Source organism: Phyllostomus discolor, chromosome 3, assembly GCF_004126475.2.
Source record: "Phyllostomus discolor isolate MPI-MPIP mPhyDis1 chromosome 3, mPhyDis1.pri.v3, whole genome shotgun sequence".
NCBI classification, from domain to species: Eukaryota; Metazoa; Chordata; class Mammalia; order Chiroptera; family Phyllostomidae; genus Phyllostomus; species Phyllostomus discolor.
In genome coordinates this window covers 213162582-213185893 of record NC_040905.2, presented here as the reverse complement: position 1 = coordinate 213185893, position 23312 = coordinate 213162582, and the positions used below count along the sequence as shown (strand labels likewise).

General features: G+C 67.9%; 3 protein-coding genes across 3 annotated transcripts; 2 read left to right on the top strand and 1 right to left on the bottom strand.

Annotated features, from left to right (window-relative positions):
• Positions 1-2460: 2460 nt before the first annotated feature.
• On the top strand, positions 2461-9132 carry PPP1R26 (protein phosphatase 1 regulatory subunit 26). The gene is given in 7 exon segments (XM_028532621.2): positions 2461-2596; positions 4944-5086; positions 5350-8469; positions 8471-8659; positions 8661-8868; positions 8871-8986; positions 9020-9132. Coding segments are annotated over 4 exon segments (3564 nt in total). The 5' UTR covers positions 2461-2596; positions 4944-5086; positions 5350-5406; the 3' UTR covers positions 8975-8986; positions 9020-9132.
• Positions 9133-14370: 5238 nt separating this feature from the next.
• Positions 14371-17018, bottom strand: C3H9orf116 (chromosome 3 C9orf116 homolog). The gene is given in 4 exon segments (XM_028530180.2): positions 14371-14777; positions 15418-15496; positions 16280-16370; positions 16373-17018. Coding segments are annotated over 4 exon segments (651 nt in total). The 5' UTR covers positions 16662-17018; the 3' UTR covers positions 14371-14585.
• Positions 17019-17330: 312 nt separating this feature from the next.
• MRPS2 (mitochondrial ribosomal protein S2) lies at positions 17331-21589 on the top strand. Its single transcript, XM_036020141.1, is given in 6 exon segments — positions 17331-17485; positions 17714-17839; positions 18330-18440; positions 18443-18458; positions 19567-20300; positions 21381-21589. Coding segments are annotated over 6 exon segments (1236 nt in total). The 5' UTR covers positions 17331-17445.
• Positions 21590-23312: the final 1723 nt, after the last annotated feature.

Below are 23312 nucleotides of genomic sequence, written 5' to 3'. Positions count from 1 at the left end.
TGGGTGGTGGAGATGAGCCAGCATCCCTCACAGAAAAAAGAAAAACTCCAGGGGAAGAAAAAGACACGCGGCCCGAGAGAAAAACACAGAATGTGCAAAGAACACAGGCAGGCAATTTTCCAAGGGGCCGGCGACCAAAGGAAAACTCGTTCGGCGAAACCGGCAGAAGTTAAAGGCGACCAAAAGGCGGTTCACCCACCCGTGAGACTGCCGGGCGGGACAGGGCAGCCTGCTCAGGCCGGCCCACACCGTGGGTGGACAGCCCGGGGCCTGGCCTTGCTGGAGGGCATTTGGGCAAAGCCCAGCCTGGCCCCTGGCCCCGGGGGTCCCTTCTGGGCACTCGCCCTGAGGAAGTGCTCAGCCGCTTCCCGAGGACACGTGCTCCCGGTCGCCACAGCATGACTTAAAAACCCGAGAGCACCCGCCAAACACTTAGCATCCGTGTTCCTGCACTGGCACGTGATTCGTTAGATACGTTTCCCCGAGTTCTTGGTAGTGAGTAGTGCTCTCATAATAAGACAATGTTGCCTATTAAAACAATTCACGCCCTGGCTGGCGTAGCTCAGTGGATGGAGCGGGGGCTGCGAACCAAAGTGTCGCAGGTTCGATTCCCAGTCAGGGCACATGCCTGGGTTGCAGGCCACGACCCCCAGCAACCGCACATTGATGTTTCTCTCTGTCTCTCTCTTTCTCCCTCCCTTTCCTCTCTAAAAATAAATAAATAAAACTTAAAAAAAAAAACAATTCACCAGAACGTTAAATCCACATTCCAGTGGGGTTCTGGACACCTGGCCCCCCAGCTCCCCAGGCCGACAGAGACGGGGGACTTCTCCGCTCCCGGGCCCCGAGGCACAAAGCCCCTGGTTTCCAGCTCTGTCAGACCTTGGGGCTTTCAAGACGGGAAATGCACGCCCAGTTCATCCCCAAACCCGTCCGTGTCGGGGCTGTGGAGCCAGGCCGTGGGGACGGACAGACGGAGGTGTTGGTGCATCTTGCTCTTGATCTGCCCCTCCCACCAGCAGGGTGGTCCCGGCCCGAGGAGCTGCACCCATGACCCCTCGGGCCTTGGGCGAAGACCTCCAGATAGTGTGAAAAGTAAAACTGGACACTCCCCATGTCCCACCCTCGGAGAGGGGACCAGACGAGACACAGAACCGGTCTTCAGTCCAGGGTGCTCCCCGGGTGCTCCCCTCTGTCTTCCCAGACAGGCCGGTGCCCAGCTCAGGCGGGATGCTGGAACGGGCTGCGGGTGTGCGGGGGAGGCAGACACGCAATTCTCCGGCCCCCACCCCATCCTCCAGCACCCACACACTCTCCCTGGGGCCCAGCCAGCAATCTTTGAGTGACTGAGGGAAGCTCTCCGAGGTCACATTCTGGGCTTCTATTAAACACGGGGCTGGAACTTGGCCGGCCTTGCTTCCTGGGCCACCTCCCAAAGGTGAAGGCAGCTGGAGGCCCAGGCAGTCGCCTGGACGGAAGGCTGGCCCTGGGCAGGCGGCTGCGGGGACGTGGCCTGGGGACCCGCCGCTTCCAGGGCTGCAGGCCAGGCTCTACCTGCTGCTCCGTGCGCGCAATTCAGCCAAGGAGGGAGAAGATGCAGGCACGGGGCGGGGCGCACAGGGGGCGCTGCACGTGCAGGAGCTTCTGGGGTCACCGCAGCTCACAATCACAGTAGCGACCCCCAGAATAAAGTAGCCATCGGCGCGCCCGCCTGCGGCCCACCCTCCCGGCCTACACTGCCCCCTCTGAGTGGGGGGGAGGGCCGGCCTTCCCCCACTCCCGGCGCTTGGCGCAGCCCAGGCGACGGGGCAGTCGGCAGTCCCCGAGGGTCCCCGCCTCTACAGCGCTGGGTGGGGGTCAGACATCGCACCAAGGAATAATTCACCAAGGGCGCCCGGACCTTTCCTGGGCCCTGTCCGAGGTGGGGAGGGTGGGGCGTCCCCGGGCCTCCGCAGCGGCCGGCAGGTGGGCGCGCGCTCGCCGGGCGGGGGTCCGGCCGGGCCGCGCGCCTCCCCCGGAACTCGGCCGTGCCATTCCCATGATGCCCAGCCACCGGGCACGGCTTCCGGAGCGCGGCCGCAGCTCCCGCCGCTGCCGGTAGGTCCGGGGAGGGGGCGCCCGGGATCGCCCCGCCCCGTGCGCCCCGCCCTCCGCGCGTCCCTCGGCGCCGGGCGGGGGTGGGGAGCGGCGGCGGGGAGACGGCGGCCCCAGCCCCCTCGTCGCGGCCCGAGGGGCGGGACGCCGGGACCCCGCCGCCCCCGCGCGCCCCCCGCGCGCCGCTCCTCCCCTGGGACGCGGGGCGGGCGGGAGGGCCGGCGCCGGGCGAGGGGCCGGGCGGCCGGGCGGAGGTGAGCGCCGGGGCCGGAGCCGGAGGGCGGCTAGGCAGGCCGCGGTCGGCGGCGCCGGGCCCCCCGGGAGGGTACGCGAGGCGGGGGCGCGCTCGGCCGGCGCCGGGGGCTGGTACTGCCCTGGGCGGGGGTCGCGGCCCGGGAAGCAGCTCTTGGTCCCGCCTCTGCGCCGCGGGGCCCGCCGCGCGCCCCGCGTTCCTGGAAGCCCGCGGGGCGCGGGAAGAAGGACGCACCCAGGTGAAGCGCAGGTGAGGGCCCGCGGGGCAGCTTCCGGCCAGCCTAGCGCTCCCGCCCTGAGAGCTCGGCCGAGGGCCCGGTCCCTCCCCCCCCCCCCTGCTTTCCCCGCGGAGGAGCAGTCCCTCCCGGTGCAGCTTCCGGGAGGGTCGCGGGCGCCCCGCGGGCCCCTGGCCCCGGGACCCCGGACCCCAGAAGCAACCCCGGGTGTGCAGGCTGCGCGGAGGCCTGCCCCCTTCCCTGCGGGAGGTGCTCGCATTTACGCAGCGGCTGACAACCGGCCCAGAGCAGGTATCAGCGCCTCGAGGCAGGGAGCCCCAGTGCGCGGGGTGAAAGGGCAGGGCGGGGTCAGCGGCGAAGGCCTGGCCCTCCTCGGTCTCAGTGCTGCCTGTGGTGAGGTCTGACCTTCTGGCCAGCGGGCGGGAATTCTGGCCCACGCCCACCTCAGGTTGGCCTGCCCGGCCCTCCCTAACCCCGGGGTAGCCTCACCAGGGAGGTGACCACCCCGGGGCTGGACCGCTTTTGCTGATGTATTTGAGGCGTGACGTTTAGGGAGCCGCACTGTTCAGAACGAGCCGCGCTGCGTTTGGAACCCCTGGAGGAGCGTGTCTGCACTGGGAGGACGTCCCCCCGGAGGCACCACCACTTCAGCTCGGGCACCGCGTGGCTCTGTGGGGTGCAGGGCTGAGCATCCTCACAGCCACCCTCTGACCCGGCTCAGGGGCAGGGCGGCAGGCTGACAGCCCAGCGGCCTCAGCTCCCGGCGCTCCCCAAGCACAGTTCTGAGTTTGCCGGTGTGATTCATCGGTGCAGTGGGTTGCTTCAGGGCCTCGGGCTGTCGCTGGAGACGCCCTCTGCATTCTCAACCTCATTCCCCAGCGAGCCGGGGAGTTTGACAGCTCAGGGCACCGTCTCCTGGGACTCTGGGCCCCCGTCCTCAGGCAGGTGGCCCTCCGGGGGACAGCTCTCCCCCAAGCTTCACTCCCCGGTGCTGCCTGGCGAGTCAGGGTCGCCCCGGGCCCTCCTCCGAGACGGCGTTTCTGTTGCACGAGTTCACATCCTTGATTCACATCCTTCTCACCCAGGCCTACGCAGCCACCGTGTAACCTCTGGTCAACGGCCACAGTGAGGTGGGCACAGGCCCCCAGCCGGTGAAAGCCACCCCATTGCTGGTCCCCCTGGTCTGGCTGTGACGGCGTGGGAGGGGTCGTGGGCTGTCGTGGGTCTGGGCCCTGGGGGCCAGCTGCCCACACTCCCTCCCCCACCCCACCCCACCCCCGCACCGCCAGCCCTGCAGACGGCCTGGTGGTCATAAGCTAGTGCTTCTCGCTGGTTGGTCCCCTGGTGAGTTCTTCCAGAATTGCACTTCGAGCCCATAAGTGGATGCTGTTTCTTTTACAAAACTGAAAAGACTCGAGCAGCCACTTTGGCCTCTAAACTGGGCGTCTCTGCTTCCCGCTCCCCCGGCAGCACGCAGCCTGGTCTGAGAGTGCCCACCGGGTGATGCGGACCTGGAACCCGGGACGGGCCGGCGTCAGCTGCTCCATCGACACTCTGAACCTGGACTCGAGGAGGGTTCCAAGTAAGTGGGGAGTCCTTTGACGTCGTGTTTCCACTCGTTGAGCACAGGTCAGCCTCTGGTGAATCGCTGGTCACTCCCACCCTGGCCTGTCCCTGCCTGGGTGGCCGGGCCACGCTTCCCCGGGCGGCCTGAGCCTGCAGATGAGGTTACGTGTCCATCAGCAAGGGAGCTCCTGGTGGAGAAGGGTCAGTGTCGGAAGCAAAGTGGGTCCCCCGGCGGGTCCCAGCCCACCCTTCAGGTCCCCAGGGCGGCAACAGCCCTGCCTGGCACCCTTTTGGGAGTGGAACTCCCATTTGCTGTTTCGTTTCCATCAAGGCCGCCAGGCCGAGCGCCCCTCATCCAGCGGCCTTGCGTTCCAGCCCCGGGGCAGGAGGGGCTGGACACACGCGCCGGGAGCTCACCCTCGCCTGGTGTGTGCTGTGTGTCCCTAAACGACTGGCTGCAGTGCCCGCCACCACCCGCGCTGAGCGGCGGCCCTGACCTCTGGGACGGAGGCTGTTTGCCGGCTGTCGTCCGTGTCCCCGGGACGGGCCCGGCGGTCCTGCCGACGACACCACACGGGTCCTGAGACACGGAGACCAGGGTCGCCACACAGGACAAAGAAGGGCGCGTGGCCGTCTCTGGGGGACTTCTGTGCTCGTTAGCCAAATTCAACGACGCGGCTCCAAGAGGGCGTCTCGCCCGCCGGCACCTGACGCTTCCCAGGGACGAGCGAGTCGGTGAAGACGTCCAGGGAGGTGACCGCCCAGTCGCTCACGCAGCGTCTCCTTTCCCCGCAGGGGGTCGCCGCCGCCACCGCCTCCGAGAATGAGCTGCCCCCCGAGGTCCGTCTCGCCGCCCCAGGACCCGAACCCCCCGCTCTTGAACCTGCAGAGACGCCTGCGTGGCCTCCGCCTCGCTAGCGCCTGGGCAGCCGTGTGAGGTACACGGAGCCTGTTCTCTTGCAGAGAAGGCGGGGGCCCGGGGCCGGAGCGGGACGGGAATGGCGGGGGCGGGCTCCCGAGAGCGGGTGGGCAGGCGGGTGGGCTGCCTGGTGGAGGCGTCTTCCTGCGGTGTCTTCCTGGCGGGCCCGGCACCGCTCAGGACATGAGGCCACGGGCCCGGGTCCCGTGCCCCCCACCCCCACCCCGTGGTACCCCCCCCCCCACCCTGAGGTGCCTCACTGCTGTGCTTTCCTCCAGGCAGGATGTGACGCGAGCTGGCAGACGGAGCCCGGCCTCGGCGTGCCTCCCCGTCGCTAGAATGTTCCTCATGAACGCCCCTCCCGTGCTTGCTCTCCAGTCCACATGGGAGGCCTTCGGGCGGCCGGGGAGCTGTAGGTTTCCTGGGCGCCTGCCGCAGCCGGGGGGCGCGGGGCGTGCGGCCGTGAGCGCCAGGGTGCAGATGATCATCAGCTCGCTCCAGGGCGACCGGGCTGCCGCGCGGGGGGGCAGGAGCCAGGAGCGTGCCCTGCACAGGGGCCCGAGGGGCCGCGAGGCCCAGCCGGCCGCCGCCGGCCCCGCCTCCGCTGCCGAGTTTGACCCCAGGCGGGAGGAGGAGGAGGAGGAGGCCGCAGACACAGGGCCCCCGGGGCTGGACTCGGACAGCGACGACTCCGTGGACCGGGACATTGAGGAGGCCATCCAGGAGTACCTGAAGGCCCGGAGCGGGGCCGCCGACGGGGACGGTCTGCCGCGCAAGCCGGAGCCGCCCCAGAGCTGCGCCCCACCCGCCCCGTGCGCCCCCAGACGCGCCCCTGCTTCCGGAGGTGCCCCCGGCAGCCGCGTGGGAGCCGGCGGGGCCCCGGGCTCCGCCTCCCCGCTCAGCGTCAGCAGCGAGGACTCCTTCGAGCAGAGCATCCGGGCGGAGATCGAGCAGTTCCTGAGCGAGAAGAGGCAGCACGGGACCCCCAGACGGGACGCGCCCCCGGACCCACAGCCGGACCCCGGCGCCGCCAGATCCTGCAAACAGCCGGGCGTCAGGGCGCAGCGGCCGGAGTCGGCGGGCACCTGCAGGGAGTTCGTCTTCCGGAAACCGCCCAGGTTGGCCAAGGCGGCAGCCGTGCAGCCCAGGAGCCTCAGGCCCAAAGCCGCCCCCGAGCCGGAGAGCTGGGGCGGCCCGAGGCCGGCTGCACCCAGGCCACCGGCCACCTGCCGCCCTGCAGAAGCCCCGAGTAAAGGTGGGGCCAGGAGGAACCCCGGCCCCGGGAGGCGGGGCCAGGGGCCCAAGGGTGCTGCGGCCCCGGCACACCAGGCCTCCGACTCCAGCAGCGACGACGGCATTGAGGAGGCCATCCGGCTGTACCAGCGGGAGAGGAGGAAGGAGGCGGGTGGGGACCCGCCAGGGGAGGGGCCGCCCGAGCCCCCCGCCCGCGGCGCGAGCCTCCCCACGAGAAGTGCCTTGCCCGAGACCCCCAGGAAGACGCCAGGCAGGAAGAAGCCGGTGGCCTCCAAGGCCGCGGACCTGGGCCCAGGGGGCCCTGATCCCGCCCAGCCCCCCAAGCCACCGAAGGAGACCAAAGCCCCCGCCCCCCCAGGAAGCGCCGCGGCCAGGAGCGAGTCTGCGGGCGGGGCCCCGTGCCGGGCAGACACGTCCGCGGAGCTGATGTGTGCCGAGGCCATCCTGGACATCTCCAAAACCATCCTGCCCGCCCCCGGGGAGGGTGGCAACGGGCCCCCGCCCTGCGGCCCGCCCCCTCGGGCCCCCTGCGTGCCTTCCCGCCGCTGCGACGGGGACAGCAGCTCCGTGGACAGCGACGACAGCATCGAGCGGGAGATCCGGACGTTTCTGGCGCGGAAGGCACAGTCGGAGCCCTGCCCTCGGACCGCACAGAGCCCGCTGCTGCCGCCGCCGCCGCCGGGCCCCCACGGTCAGGCCAGCGGCCCCAGGGCCCCCGCCTCCAGAACGCTGGACCTGTCGCTGAGCCGCAGCAGGAAACGCCGGGGAGGCAGCGGCACCGCGTGCTCGTCCGCCCCCAAGAAGGCGAGCGAGGTGGCGAAGGAGGGCACCCCGGACGGTGACCCCGGCCAGGGGAGAGCCGGCGAGGCCTCCGGCCAGGAGGGCGAGGCCCGGGCACAGCCGCCGCCCTGCAGGACCGTTGGGCTGGGTGACGAGCCGGTGGCCCCAGACTCAGCGCGGGGCGGCGGGCCACCCAGCCCCGGGAAGGCGGCCGAGTGCAGGAGCGCGGAGGAGAAGGGCAGCTCGGAGGACAAGAGCAGCTCCCTGGACAGCGATGAGGACCTGGACGCCGCCATCAAGGACTTGCTGCGGTCCAAACGGAGGCTCAAGAAACGGTGCCGGGACCCCCGAGCCGCGGGCCGGAAGAAGGTCCGGTTCAGCACCCGCGAGGCGCGGGCCCCCGGCCAGCAGGGCGGCGCCCCCCAGAGGGGCTGGAAGGATGGGAGCCCCCCCCTGCTGAAGAGCTGCCTCTCCAAGGCCAACAACAGGGACGGCAGGGAGGACCCGCCGCGGAAGCCTTCCGGCATCTTCTGCAGCGGGACGGAGAGAGCAAAGCCGAGTGGCACCGGGCCCCCGGACACGCCCCCGGCCCCCCCGCCGGGACGGAGAGCCTGCCGAGGGCGCGGGTGCCCCGGCCACCCTCACGGCACGGCCGCCAGCCCCGGCTCGCGGTCTGAGGACAGCAGTTCCGTGGACAGCGACGACAGCATCGAGCTGGAGATCCGGAAGTTTTTGGCCGAGAAGGCCAAGGAGTCTGTGAGCGGTTTGGAGGCCCCAGGAGGGGGTCCCACCACGCTCGGGGCGGGCAGCGTGCCCAGGCCAGAGCCACCAGGCCGGAAGGTGGCAGCGGCAGCGGCCCCTGCCCTGGCCCTCCAGCCCGGGGTGTGCACCCGGAGCCAGAGGGGCAGGGGGACCCCACAGCCAGCGGCGGGGCCGAGGGCCGGCCTCCATGCGGAGCAGGCCTGCCTCCCCACTGCTGCCCCGCCCAGAGGCCAGCGGGCGCCCCCCAGGAGCACCAGCGAGACCGCGTCAGCCCGAGGGCCCTCCGCGGGCAGGAGAAACCTTCATCCCCGCAGAGACCAGAGCCCGAGAGGGGCCGGGCCTACCCCGGGGGACGGAGCCTTCGGTCGGCCGTCCGGCTGCGCGGAAGCGGGAGCCGGGGCGGGGAGCCTCGGCGGGACCTTGCCCGTGACCCCCCGGGGCTGCAGCGCCCTGACCCGGAGCCTGGGCGCGGGCAGGGAGGGCGGGCCCCCGGCCGGCCTCGCACTGCCATGGGGCAACTTTGCCCACCAGAGGCGGCTGCAGAGCCCGTGGGCCGTGAGCTCGGACGGCGGGGACTCAGCCTGGAAGGGGGGCCCCGGGGGGGAAAAGGGAGAAGGCGGCGGAGGGCCCGGCCCGGGGGGGCGCGCCCGACCTCGCCGGGGACCCCAAGAAGGGCCTGCCCTTCTCGGGCTCTCACCGGCTGCGCCCCACACAGCTGTTCCCCCTTCGGGAACAGCGTGGCCTGGTGGGAACCGCGCCGGCCGGCCTCTTCGGCCCTGGCCTGGGCCACCCTCTCTGCAGGGCCCGTCCTTCTCGGCCTTCGCGAGGCCCCGGCCGGGCCCGGCCCAGTGTTCGGGGGCTCGCACCTGCTGGGGAAGATGGAGGGCGGGCACTGGCCCCGGCGGAGGGCTCCGGCCGCTGCTCAGCTTCCACGGCGGCGGGCCACTTCGGGTCTGGACGAGGACGTCCTGGACCTGCGGTACGGCGGAGGGCGGACCGGGACCTCGCCAAGGACCCGGAGGCCTGGGGCAGCGACGCCAGCGAGCTGAGCGACACGTCCGTGGAGGACGGCGGCCCCTCCGTGGCCCCCGGCAAAGCCCTGAAGCTGTGAGCACACGTGTCCGGTGGCGGCGCCGCCACGACCCCCTGTACAGATGTCCGCTAACGGGATCGATGCCCCTATTTAACAGCTGTGTCCTGGTAAATACGAGTTTTGTAGCTTTTTTTGTAAATTATTTAAAGTGCTGTAAAAACTATTTTTGGAGAATAGAGCTGTTTGATTTTGTAGGGCGTCCCTGAAGGCAGTTTCCGTGGGCTCCGTGGAGCACCCCAGGGTGACTGCTGTGGGTGGACATCCGGCTGTGCTGGGGGGGCAGTGACGCCCCCCGGTCTCCGTCTGGAGGCTCCTGGACATCGCTTGCCGTAGGGCGCCCTGGGCCGAGAGGCCGGGGGACACCCGCTGGGCACGGGGGCCGGGCTCTCTGGCCAGAGAAATGTGTCAGAGCACAAACGCCAGTGAGCACGCCGGTCACTCCCGGTGCTCGTGGATGGCCCAGGAGGGAGCGCATGCACGCAGGCCACGCTGGCCCCCGGGGGACCCACGTTGTCCACGTCCAGCCCCATTCAGGGACTACATGGTTCTCACGATTCAATAAACCTCTTTGTACACGGGAGCCCCTGGGTCCTTGTTTTTAGCCACTGCCCTCCAAGGCAGCAGGAGGCCTGCGTATCCTGAATGCCCGTGTCCAGCCCCCGTGAGCACCGAGGATGGAGCCCAGTGCCCTTGCCCCCCGCCCCCCCCCCCCCCCCCCCCCGCTCCGTGGCGGGGTGAGGAGGGCTGTGTGCACCGCACCGCAGCTGGGCTGTGGGTGGGGTCCCGGTCCTCTCCCAACGCTCGCTGTTTGGCTCCGGACAGCGAGAAGCTCGCGTCCTGGGCCTCCGCTCCACTCTGCTCTGCAAGGGGGCCTGTGGCCGCTGCAGACCCAGGAGGAGCAGCTGTGTTCACGGGGCTGGGCCCTGAGGGGTCACCACGTGTGCCTGCGGTTGTCTCATCGGGCACCCCAAGTTGTAGGACCCTCAGTCGCAGCCCGGCGCCCACAGCCCAGGCCGAGGCACACTCTGCAGCTGGAGGCAGTTGGGGTGCTGAGGCGCCAGTGGATTTTCTGCAGGTCCCGCACCCCCGGGCTTCGGCCGTGAGCCAGTCCTGTGACCGAAGGCAGCCCCGAGACGGCACCACGGTCAGCGCCGGCCTGGAGACCCGTGACCAGCGGAGCAGCCCGGACACCGGACTGCGGGCGCCTGTGGGGTGTGCCCTGAGGTCAGCGTCGTCAGAGATCGCTCCGGGAGAGACAGTTCACATCACCCGGGCTTTAAATTGTGTTTAACTGTGAGGGGTGCAGCGAACACACAGAAACAAGAGTCAGTGTGCTTTGTGTACCAGGACTGGTTTTCTAGCGCCCCTAAACCAAGCACTGCTTGCGAATCGCTTCGCTGGTTTGACCTCCTTGGGGGCCTGGGTCCCGCCGGAGGCACGGATGCCTTCTGCACTGAGCACCCCACTCCCTGCGCCCGGACCTGCCTCCCCAGCTCCCACCACCTCTGCCCCAGAGCCCTGTCCAGTGTGCCAGCTGCCCACCATGCACATGTGTCTGTTGTCATGAATGGGACAGACCCCTGGCATGCCGGCCCGTCCCCGATGCTGCCAACGGGCCACCGGGAGTGAAGGCTCCGGTGCCCACACCCTGGGCCGACTCGGGGCGGGCTGGGGCCGAGGCCAGAGGCACGGCTGTGCCCATCCCAGAAGGGGACTGCTGGGGGGTGACCGCCGGCCGTCTCACACTCCCACCTTCAGCTCCCGGCCTGACTGTGCAGCCTGCACAGCAGGAGCTGCCGCCTGAGATGCTAAAGGCGCACCCACTGGTGAAAGAGGGCCCCGGTGGATGCTGTGTTGTGACTTGGTCCCACTGGCCTGTGGAGACCTGGGGACAAGTGACGCCCAACCAGCCAGGGAGCAGGGTGGTGGGTCTGCATTCGGAGTGAGGCCTCAGGCAGAGGTGTCGTGCCCTGGGGTGGGCCGTGGCATCACAGTGTCTGCCCACCTGTGCCCTGGGCTGGTCAGGAGTCTGCGGGGCAGGAACGGGGCCAGGAGGAGGGGAAAGCCCCAGCCCTCGCTGCGGGGTGGGTGCTCACCCCCAGCGCAACTGCACGGCGGGTGCTCTGGAGGGAAGGGTCATCCATCGCCCAGAACTGGAACGGGCTGGTGGCCGCGTTTCCGCCTGAGATGCTCGCACACAGGGAAGTCGGCAGGTGGAAATGCGGATGGAGATGCAGCAGGTGTTGTCACCTAGGCATCCCTTCCTCGAAGTTACCTGAGGGCAGGTTTAGAGGCCGAAGCAGGACCAACCGCCCTTCCCCCGCACCCACAGGCCACAGCCAGGCTCGCCCGAGGCCAGGCTGCTGCTGGGGCTGTCGTTTGGGGGCGGGGGCAGGGGGCGTGCAGGACATTCTTTGCAGAATCCTTGAGGCTTCCGGAGTTCTGCGTGGCCGGACAGGGATTTTTCAGTGTGGATCTACTTTAGTATGTCTTTGAAATCTCCTCGCTGTACCTGACTATAATTAAAAGGTAAAACGCCAGTGAACAACAACACCTAAGGGTACTAGTGGAGAATAGGCCTTCGGAGTAAGGCGTTACTGGTTGTAAGCCAACCCGGCAGCTAAAATAAGGGATTGGTGACATGTTATGAAACTTTGTTTCTCAGCGTTTCCGTCAGAGCGGAATAAAAGGCCAGATTGAGAAATGCCTACTCAGCCCTGGCTGGTGTGGCTCAGTGGATTGAGCGTGGGCTGCGAACCAGGCATCACAGGTTCGATTCCCAGCCAGGGCACATGCCTGGGTTGCAGGCCATGGCCCCCAGCAACCCCACATTGATGTTTCTCTCTCTCTCTCTCATTCTCCCTCCTTCCCTCTCTAAAAATAAATTTTAAAGAACTGTAAAACAAATTAAAAAGAAAAAGAAAAACACCTACTCATGGTTGGAGAGAGGTTTCCAGGAACAGCCGTGAACCTGAGTGTTCCGGGAAACGGGTTTTGCTGCCCTGAGTGTTTCTGTGGCCTTTTCTGTGTTCTGATCGATCTGAGATCGTGAAAGAACCCAGCACGCAGAGATGCCCGTTCGAAACACGCTAAAACGGTTAAAAATCCAGGGCATCCGGGACCGCCGGGCTGCTCTGACCCCTGCCGGTGTGTCGCAGGAAGTCGGGGCCCGGAAGTGAGGTCGGGTGCTGGTGACCCGCTCCCCCAGGACACCCCAAAGTGGGTCCAGGCCCGGGGGCTACCTCCTTTGGAGCCTAATTTTCCCACCTGACAAAGGAGGTGCAGGCGTGAAGACCCGCCCCGGGTGGGCGTGTCTGAGAAGGGGAGGGCAACGAAGCCCCTTGAAAACCCGAGACCGACCGCAGCTGCCCGGGTCCGGGCACCAGGACGCGGGTACCGGGAGCCAGAGCCGGACACAGAGATGGGTGCGAACATGGAAGCTGTTTCCGATCCCGTCTTTCCAGACACTCACCACTCGGAATAAATGCCCCGAGTCTGACTTCCCCTGGACACGTCAGCCACTGTCGCAGAAATGGTATGAGCTACGACCAGTCACTTACAGCATTTCAGCGCCCAATCACGACGCCCCCGTTCACTCCATGACTCCTGCCGGGGGGCCTGGCACCCTTTTCTGGGAGCACGGCTGCATCTCCATTTTCACAAAGTCTAACTCATCGGCCTTTTCCTCTAAGGAGCCTTGGCCCGCCCAAGGCCAGGGGGGGCGCTTCCCAGACTGCCTCCGAGAAGCTGGTTTTCCCTGTCCCGACTGTGTGAGGGTCACTGGCTCCTCCAGCCGGGGCCCCAGAGCCGAGGCTGCGACCTGGTCCGGGTTCAGGGCCTCTCCCCTGGGCTGGCCCCGGGGGCAGCTGCCTGTGCTCCCACGTCCAAGGCAGGAGAACAGGCCGTGTTTGCTGGGGGCTCCACCGTCCCCCTCGTCCCGCCCCCAGAGCTGCTGATGGGCGCTCCAGTCTGCAGCCAACACGGGACCCCCTCTTCCTGATGAATCTATGAACTAGGTTGGTCGGCATTCTGTTTCTTTCTTTTCTTTTTTTTTTCCTGCAAAGGTTAAACACAGGAGTTCTTAGTATTTTGGTGTTTTTTGTTTTTTGTTTTTTTTTTATTTGAGAGAGGGATGTGCGAGAGAAACATCGATTGGTTGCCTCTCGTACACGCCCCTGACCAGGGACCAAACCCAAAACCCAGGCCTGTGCCCCGACCAGGAATTGAACCGGCGACCTTTCGCTTCGCAGGATGACACCCACCCGACCCCCTGAGCCACACCAGCCGAGGCGTAGCGGTTTCCAACGAGGGTTGTGAAAACTGACTCGGTTTGACGCCTGGCGCCTCCTCTGGCTTCCCGGCTGCAGGGGACACGCAGACCCTGGGTCAGGCGCCGCTTTGGGTCTTTTTATCGAACATGTCGACTTCCTCGGGAAACCATTTTCACTCCAAAATGGACATGGAGAAGGTTGCCCAACTGTTTATGGGGTGTATTCATAACAAAAGGGTTTTTTGTTGTTTTAAGTTTTTTACGTATTGATTTTAGAGAGAGCGGGACATCGATTTGTTGTTCCACTTATCGATGCACCCATTGGCTGACGCTCCTACGCGCCCTGACCGGGGATCGAACCCACAACCTTGGTGCAGTGGGACGATGCCCCCTGGGCTGCGGGCAGAGCAACAACAAGTTCTATGAAGAAACCACCAGTTGGTGGTGAAGCTCTCCCCAAATTCAGACGTGAGTAAACCTCTCTGGGGGGGGGGGGGCGGGGAGTCTCTGGAGACAAGAGTCAGGGCGGGCGGGGTGCGCGACGGTTTCCCCCGTCCAGTTCCCGACCGTGTGCGCGGGTCTCCTAAGGGAAGGGGAGGCCCACGTCCGGAAGACACGGGAGGTGTCTCCTCACCGCGCGCCGCCACTCCCGGAAAACGACAGGGGCTGGCCACGCGGAGACGGGAACCCCTCCCCGCAGCTACTCCCACTCTGCCCTCTCTTACCGAAGACTCTGAACGGACACGCAGGCGAGCACCGCCCGTGGGCACCGGCCCCTCCAACGAGCAGCTCCGTCTCATTCACCGGGCCTCCCCCCACCCTCGGGGCCAGAGGGTGTCCAGTGGCACCCCAGTCTGGCCTCCGTCCTGCCTGGCACCTTCCGGGTGGGCCCTGCAGCGCCCTCCCCTGCCCAGCTTGGTCCATCCGCCCCAGCAGGGTGCCGTCCCCTCCCTCCGCGGCTGAGCGAGCACCAGTGGAAACAAACAGAGACTCCCAAACAGAGACGCAGGCGGGCGGCACTCGGGACGCCACGGGGGTCCCCGGCCGGCCCGGACCGGCTCCTGGACCACAGATGAGGCCGTGAGTCCGGGCGTGAGTCTGGGCACGGCAGCACTTTAATGCAAAGTCAGGGCACGAGCATCCTCCTGCCTCCGCTGTGAGACCGAAGACGAGAAAGTGGGAGGTCTCAGCCCCGCCCGTGCGTGTTTTTCTAGTCTGGAGAGGAAAAATACTCGGAGGGCAAGTGGTGTGCGTTCAGCGCCCTCGCCATCGGGCAGGTGCTCGGAGACCGGGGGAGGGCCACTCTCCGGGTGGCCCGGGCTGGCGGGGAGCCCCGCGGGGGCGGAGGGCCCCGGCCCCTCAGTCGCTGCAGATGGACGGCCTGCTGGCGTTGTAGCTCGGGTGGAAGTTCAGCCGGTCGTAGGTGGTGATGCAGTTGTCGACACCCGTCACGATGCTCTTCTCCAGGTAGACGTTGAAGGAGTTGTTCTGGAACATTCCGGCGGCTGCGAGTTGTTGGGAAAACTTGCTCGACTTTGCATAGAACACTTTCTGGAAATCAGAAGGGGACGCAACGGTGCGTGGCGATCCCTTAAGCGGGCAGTCCTTAGGTGTTTCGGGACGAAAAATAAGGATCTGTTGGGGAGATGTCTCTGCCCCCCAGGGTGCAGAGAAGCCAGGCCGGCAGGGCGGCCCGGCGTGCCCCTGACCCTCCCGATCCAGCCTCACGCCCGGGGAAAGGATCAGCAGTGCCTCCTTCCACACACACACGCACACACACACACACACACACACACGGAGCCTGGACTCGGGTCCCGCCCGAAGCCGCCCCTAGTTTCTCGTTCACGAAGCGCGCTGCTCGGCCAGTTACCGGGCCTCTATCTGCCGCAGCACCCCTGCCCGCAGTGGCGGGACCGGCCGTGTGTCCACGTGGCCTCGTGAGCCAGTCTGCAGGCACTCGTTTCCTCCCTGGAAACGTTTCCTTGCAGATCCGTTCATTTCTCCCTGGTCCTGATGCAGGGGATCTGAGCTGCCCCTCCCACTCCGCCCGCCTTGCTCGAGCTTTGGGCCCCTCCCACCCCACCCCCAGGACTGTTGCCCTTTGGAGAAACCCAGGGTGTGGGGTGCTTCCAGAGACTCCCCCCCGCGCCCCCCCCCCATAACACCAAGCTCTCCCGTGCTTCCCGCTTACCGGCATCTCGTGCACGGTGGGGGCCCGGCCCCCGTAGGTCTGGTTGCTGGTCCTGTACACCGAGACGGGTGCCTTGGGCCTGGCGGGCGGGAAAGGCTCTGTCTACCCTCTGTCCATTGTGTCTGATTCTGCCCAAGCCACAGACCTAACGGCTTTGGTTGGTGGAGCCTTGAGGGAGATGCCCCAGGCTGGAGGTGCAGCCGTGAACGGGGCCCCCAGGGAGCGTGGGCCCCGGGTCCTCTCTGCTCACCTCTGCTCGCACGTTGTAGGCCGCCCAAAGCCCCAGAGAATGAATCTCGGGCAGCCTCCACCCTCCGCTCCACGCTCCCAGCCGTCTCTCCTGACAGGTGGGAGGATAATAGTCCCCCATCCCGGGCTTGGGGAGGGCACCGCAGGCAGGAGAGTGGGGAGGCTGCCCCTTCCCCCTGGCACCCCAGCCCAGACGTAGGAGGGAAGGGAGTCTGTGGCCCGCTCAACAGCACTCGTGTCTCCGACTCCAGGTCACATGGCCTGAGGCCGGAGGTCAGAGGCTCACTCTGAGGGGGGCCCCTGAGAGCCCCAAGGGGGGTGGAGACTCGCCCCCGCCGGGAACGGGGCGTGTGGCCTCTGCGGGCATCAGCCACCTCCCCCTGCACTGGCTGGGCCACCGACTGGCGCGTCTAAAGCGCTGCGGCTGCACTTGGGCGGCTCGCTGGGCAAAGCGCTCACTTGGGAGCCAGGGCGGGCCGGGCCCTGGAGACGCTAGCACCCCCAGGGCTGTCTGAGCAGACGCAGGACGCGGCTGGGCCCCTGGCTGTCCACTGCAAAAGGCGGCCTCTCTTTCCTCTGTGTTTGCCAGGGGGCCCCTCCCGGTGGTTCTCACCTGTAGCCCCGGAACCACGCAGGGTTGTTGAACCTGACGGGCAGGTTCTCATCGACACAGTAGTAGTCGCTGGTTTTCGGAGGGGGGCCTGGGCCGCCGGCTCCACAGGCTCCGCGCACTCTCGGGGTCCTCCTCGGACATCCGCCGTCCACGGGCGCAGCACCGGGGAGAGGGCAAGGCAAGCAGCAGCTTCTCCGCAGCCCGCGCCACGAGGGTCGCGCGGCGTCCTGTTGCTAAGCGACGGCTTGGTCACCTGACTGGGTGGGCGGCCTACATAGTGGAGCCGCGGCTGCCGGGCCACGCCCCCCCGCTGGTCTGGAATGCGAGATCTAGAATCTTCGGGACAACTACCAGGGGCCCGCTGGCCGGGATGACAAAGCATCGCTTCCTGGGGTTGCCGTGACGGGTACCCGGGATGCGTGCGGGGCGGGCCGTCCTCGCGCGCAGGTCACGTCCTGGCCTTGTCCCAAAGCGGCGCAAGGCGGGCCCCGGGGGTCCTCCACGACTTGCAGGACTTCAAGCGCCGCAGGGCCGACCGCGCGCTGGGTTCCCGCGCGCTGGGTTCCGACGCCCAGGGCGCTCCCGAGGGGTGCTCCTTGACCCCGCCACTTCGTGCCCCCAGTACCCAGAGAATGCATTTCGACTCCAGACTTGCCTAAGTTCATGGAAACCTTCTAAGCCATTGTTTAAAAATGAAAAACGATTTTGGAGTGCAAGAGGTTGGGTTGGACTGGCCGGAGGTGAAGGGAGTGCCCGGGCCCGGCGGGTTCCCACGGGGACGGCTCGTGGGGCACTCGGCCGCGAGCACTGCAGGGAAGGGGCGAGGGAGAGGGCGAGGAGCCGCCCCCAACGCCGTTCCGGAGTGCTGTCGGGGTCCCGGGGAACGGGGGCAGGGCGAGGGGACGCGCCCCCCCGCCCGACCCCGCACTCGCCCGGATCCCGGTGAAGTCCTCCGGTCTCGCGCATCTGCAGTGCGGGGTAGGCGGCGAGCACGAGTCCGGCTCAGCCCCCTGCGGCCCGGACAGCCGGGGAGGCGCCTGGCGAGCTGGGCTGCAGCGCGGAGGGAGCCCGCAGCGGCACCTCCAGGCCTGCAGGGGCGGTGCCGCGGCGGGGCGGGCCGCGGCGGAAGAAGACCACTCTGGCAGCGCGTCCGCCTGCTCCTCACCATGGCGCCCGCGCGCGCCCTGCCCCGGCTGCTGAGCACGGGTGAGCAGCGCGCCCGTGGGCCCCCGCCGCGGGCCTGCAGGGTCGCTTCACCGGGATCCTCACCCGGGGGCTGCAGGGCCGTTCCTCGGGGACCCCCGCCCCGGCGCTGCCGGGTCCCTTCCCGGGGACCACCGCCCCAGGCCTGCAAGGTTGCCGCCGCCCGGGGCCCTGGAGGCGAGAGGAAACCCGAGACGCGCGCCGTGACTCCGCTGTCCGCTCTCTCCACAGGTGTCTGGCCCAGGTCGCTGCGTTTACGTGTCCTCCAGGCGGCGACCCCCAGCCCGGCCAGGCCGAGCAGCAGGACGCTGGGAAGCGCCGCGACCACCGCCCTGAGCGAGCCCGAGGGTAGCGCCGGTAAAGCAGGTCCCTGGTCGGGGGGCGGGGCGGGGGGGGGGTTAGGCGCCAGGCCTCACTGTTTCGGATCGAAGTCGTCTGTCGCCAGGAGTCCTGAGTGCCCCTTGCTTAGTTGTGAAACCCTGGAGGGGTCCGCGTCCAGGGGGGAGAAGGGGCGGCCTGTCCCCCAGCAGCCCCACGGGCTAGGTGCTGCGCACCGAAAAGGGGCTTTAGAGTGACCCCCACCCACCCCTGAGGAGGTGGGGCCGGCACCGCCCTCCCCGACGCATCTCTGCTGACCCTGGGGGCGCTGTAAAGACCTCCAAGACCAGCTGGGCCCGCGGGCAAAGCCGTGGTCGGAACCCAGCTTCTGCACCCGGCCTCCGGAAAGCGCCCCGTGGCCCTGGGCACCCTCGGCCCCCGGCTTCACGGCCGCCCCCAGCCGTGTCACTCCCGCGGGGGACTTGGGAGGAGCGGGGGCTCAGACCCAGCGTCCTGTCCCTCTGGCCAGATCTCCAGGACAGGGTCCTCAGCGAGCCGCTCAAGCACTCCGACTTCTTCAACCTCAAGGAGCTGTTTTCCGTGAGGACCCTCTTCGATGCCCGGGTGCACCTGGGGCACAAAGCGGCTGTCGCCACAGGCAGGTGTGGGGCCCCGGGGGCGGGGTCCCTCTGTGCTGGCGTGTGTCAGCTTGTCCGAGCACAGCCCCTTCTCCAGATGGACTCACGCCGGGGGGGGGGGGGGGGGACGGAAGGTCTGGGGGCGGGGTAGGGGAGGTCCCCAAGGCCCTGCAGGGGAGTAGTAACTGGCCCCATCTTCTCACGGTCAGCGCTCGGGCCGCATGGAGAATGGGCCAGAGTGGGCTGGAGGGGTAGGTGGGAGGCCGCAAGGAACGTGGCCTGAGCCCTGGGGCAGAGGAGCCGGAACAGCAGGTGGACGGGAGGTGGTGGGGGCAGGGCTGGGGCTGGGGTTGGAGGTGGCGGGCAGAGCACAGTGCAGGTGTTGGGGCCTTTACCAAGTGGCTGGAATGAGGGGACCTAAGGGACATCGGAGCTAGGTCCTGTGAGGGGTGACACTTGGCCACCACCTCGAGGTGTCACATGGGCTGGGAGGGAGCAGCCGGGGCCTGGATGGCCGCCACATCAGTGGGGTACCTGGAGAGGAGGGGCGTCCAGGGGGAGCAGGGGCAGCAGGAGGCGGGGTCCCATTGTGGGGAGGGCAAGCCGGGGCTGGGGCTCCTCCTGCGTTCCGCCAGAGGAGGGGCCGAGAGCCAGGGGGGAGTGCCCTTGCAGCCGACCTCGTGGCTCTCCTGCCCCCCTGGCCCTCTGTGCCCTCGGGGTTCCCCCAGGCCCGGCTGGCCCCTCACTTGACCGCTCACCCTGGCAGCCTGGGGCTCCCCCTGCCCGCTGCTCCCTGGGCCCAGCCCCAGGGGGGCCTTGGTAAAGCCTCCAAAACACTAACGTGACAGAAGGGGCTGTGACGTCGTGTTGAAACACCCGGACATCCCCGTGTGAGCTGTGTTAGGGTCCCCATGGGACGAGGTGGAGGTTCCGAGGCTGAGCCACGGGTCCGAGACCTGGAAGCGGCCTGCAAGCCAGACCAGCCCCCCCACTCCCTGCCACCCCCCAGCTGCCCCAGCTGTCACTCACGGGACAGGGCCCCACCCCTGTCGTCCTGGGGAAGGGGTGTCCCCCCACCCCCGAGGATGAGGAGGGGCCCTGCTCACCGCCCGCGGGGGTCTCGGACAGGTTCATGGAGCCGTACATCTTTGGGAGCCGCCTGGGCCAGGACATCATCGACCTGGAGCAGACCGCCGCGCACTTGCAGCTGGCCTTGAACTTCACGGCCCACGTGGCCTACCGCAAGGGCATCATCTTGTTCGTGGGCCGCAACCGGCAGTTCTCGCACCTGATCGAGAACACGGCCCGGGACTGCGGTGAGTACGCGCACACGCGCTACTTCAAGGGCGGCCTGCTGACCAACGCGCCGCTCCTGCTGGGCGCCGGCGTGCGCCTGCCCGACCTCATCGTCTTCCTGAGCACGCTCAACAACGTGTTCGAGCCCCACGTGGCCGTGAGGGACGCGGCCAAGATGAACATCCCCACGGTGGGCGTGGTGGACACCAACTGCAACCCCTGCCTCATCACCTACCCCGTGCCCGGCAACGACGACTCGCCCCCGGCCGTGCAGCTCTTCTGCCGCCTCTTCCGGACCGCCGTCACCCGCGCCAAGGCCAAGCGCCTGCAGGTCGAGGCCCTGTACCGGCTGCAGGGCCAGGAGGGCGCCAAGGGCCTGGGCCCCACGGACGCTTCGACCCCGGGGACTAGGCCGTTCCCCCCTGACTTGTCTGCCCTCCCAAATAAAATAGCGGCCAAACCTGTCCCTGCTCGGAGAAGCCCCCCCCCGCCCCATGTCCCTGGTGCCACCCCGAGTGCCTGCAGTCTCCCCGGCCTTGCGTCCCGCTGCCGGCCGCACAGCATGAGCCTGTGGGGACGGGCCTGCCGGGAAACACTCTTGTCCCCAAATCCCACTGTAGCGGGGTCTGGGGCAGGGCGGCCCTCGTGCGGCTGGACACACGGGCTCGGGTCCTGCAGAGCCCGTGGGGGCAGGAGGACGGGTCCCAAGTGTCCCATCCACCTCCTCTCGGGGTTGGGGGACAGGGAGGCGAGTGCCACTCTGAAACCCCGAGGGCCCCTCATTTCAGTGCGCAAACCTGAAACATGCAAATGCTAGTGTCCAGGCAGGCAAACGGGGCCCTCCCTGCCCCAGAGCTGAGTTCTGATGGGGAGCACCAGGGAGGCTGGGGGGGGGGCGGGATGCCAGAGCTTGAGATAGAGCGCCTCACTGAACGGAGTTCAGGCCTCCCTAATGGGCCCACCCTTGGGGCGGGCCTGAGGGTGACACAGAGGCCCAGAGGCATGGGGAGTGGGCCAGCCCTGTCCTGCAGTCCAAAGGCTGGGGGCGTGGCCAAGTCAGAAGACCCCGAAGCCCGGCCAGGACTGGCCCCCAGCCCCTGCTCCTCAGGGACCACGCGACGGCCTCCTGTCATTCAGCCGTGCTGTCCCCTGAAAACCAACACGGGGGGGCCCAGGAGCTTACCTGCTCTGCTCCAGTGCCTGGGGTGCTGGGGACAGGTGGGGGACTAGGTGAGGGCAGCAAGGACCTGGAGGGAAGACTCGGGGTGAGCCTGGAGGCCTCGGAATGGACCCAGGGATGAGAGGCCAGCTGGGGAGGTTCCCAAAGGGGCTCAGGTGAAGGGGGCCCGCTCCTGGCAGAAAGGGCCTTCAAGTTGGCCACCCTGGAGGTGACCCCCAAGAAAGTCCAGAAGGAGAGAATGAGCAAGCTGGGGAGAGGCAGGGGCTGGCCTCCCGAGTCCCCCCTTCTGCAGCCAGCATGTCTGACCTGCCTGGTTAGGCCTGGCCTCCTCTGGACCCTGACCCAGGGGGGGCCCCGATTCCCAACACACAGGTTCACCAAGAACACTAGCCCAGAACGTGGGCGGAAGAGCGATGTTCAAAAACAGCCGTTGGAAGTCACGACCATTATTGCGCGTGGCTGGCAGGTGCCGTACCCAAGGACTCGTCCGGCCCAACACGAGTCCTCCCGAGAGACCCCCCACCCCCGCCGCTGAGAGTGTCCCAGAGCGCACCCCTGGTGACAGGGAAGGAGCTGGAGCGGAGCGGCGGCCGCGCAGAGAGACTCGCACACTACGGGGCGGAATTAGAACTCCCGTCTGCAGAGGAGGCCGGTGCCTTCTGCACCACGAAGTGACCCTCAGGCAACGTGTGCAGGACGTCAATGACTTTTCCCGTGGTTCCGGAGGAAAGCCAGGGCTCGGTGTCTTACGTTCACCAAGGGGGGAAACACGGGGGCGGTTAGGGCGTGCGCGACCCGGGCACAAAACCAGCCGCCAGAGGGAGCTCCGGGCCCACGGCCACCTCCCGTTCACCCCCAAACCGGCCCTTCCGAACTGGCTGGGCGCTGCCGCCTGCAACCCCACAGCCGACCCCGGCAGCAAAGGCGTCACCTCGGAGCCCACGGGGCACAAGTGAGCCCAGCACACGCACCTGCTCAGCCGCGCGGCATCAGCGCCAGCTGCAGGTGCGCTCCCGCCACGGGGTTGTCCTGGGGGCAGGGGCCTCAGGTGCGCTTCCCCCACGAGGTGGGCACGGGGCAGGGGGCCGCAGGTGTGCTCCCACCATGGGGGAAGGGGACCCAGGTGCGTTCCCCCATGGGGTTGTCACGGGGAGAACAAAGGGCCACAGGTGTGCTGACACCATGGGGCCATCGGGGGGACCGCCCCTGGGTGTGCGGCCACGGGCGGGGAATGGGCCGCAGGTGCGCCTGCCCACAGGTGTCCAGACAGGGGCGGAGCAGTGGCGGCAGTGTGGTGCTTCCTTTGGTGACAGGGATCAGCTCCGTCCCCTGCAGGGTAGCCAGGGTGAGGGTCTGTGTCCCTCTGCAGAGGGGACGGCGTCTCCACCTTGTCTCAGGTATCTGCACCTCCTTCATCTGGAAACAAACACGCGGACTTCTGACGAAGGCCTGGACCCCGGGCAAAGGCTCCACGGCCCCCAAGCCCAGCTCAGAGGGGGGGCGGGTGGGAGGCGGGGCTCCCTCGGGCCCGGAGGTCGTTCTGGGCTGGCCCCAGGAGCCCCAGGAGCCCCAGCCACGGCCTGTGCGCACTGGCGGTGCTGAGACGGGAGGGCCACCCTCGGGATAGCGGTCACCCCGCAGCGCACATGCCGAGGGCCCCCCGTGGGTCCAGGGATTCTTCAAACGCCCCAGCAGATGAGGGGGTCACAGAGCAGTTGGCCCGGACGGGGACACTTGGACCAGCCTGTTGGGTGACACCTCTGGGGAGCGCATGCACGCGGTGAAGCAAGGTCATGCGTGCGCCAGACCGTGGACACAAGGCCTGACTCCACCTGTGTCCACGAGGGAGCCCTGCATGCCCCCAAGGGCGCCCCCGCCACCCACCACGGGGGACAGCCCTGGCGTGTTCACACTGATCTGGGGCTGTTCCCTAGGCAACCCTCACGGGACAGTTGGGAAACCGAGGCAGAGGCTGCCCCCCCACAGGCCTCCTCCCCCCCACCCCCCGTGTGGTCTGCTTTGGGAATGAGCATCCCTGGGATCCTGGGGGTCCCGCTTCCCCAGCCTCTCCAGCCCCCCCGTTCTCTGGAGCGATGCAAAGACCCAAGCTCAGCTGTGGGCGGGACTTGCCTTAGAGACCCCCATGCTAATAATGCGCCCCCCCTCACGTCCAGGCTCACAGGACAACGGCACGAGTTGTGTGACCGCACCGAGGACACTTCTCCCACATTGCTCTGGGGGCCACAGCACGGAGCGCCTCGCACTGAGCAGGATCCAAGTCTAGCACCCTCGGTCCGTGCTGCCGAGAGGACTGAAGACCGGGCGACCTCACGAGGTGGCCGAGGGGACTGCCGTCCTTGCACAGCGCCAGCTGGCACCGCCTGGGGTGCCCCCTCGG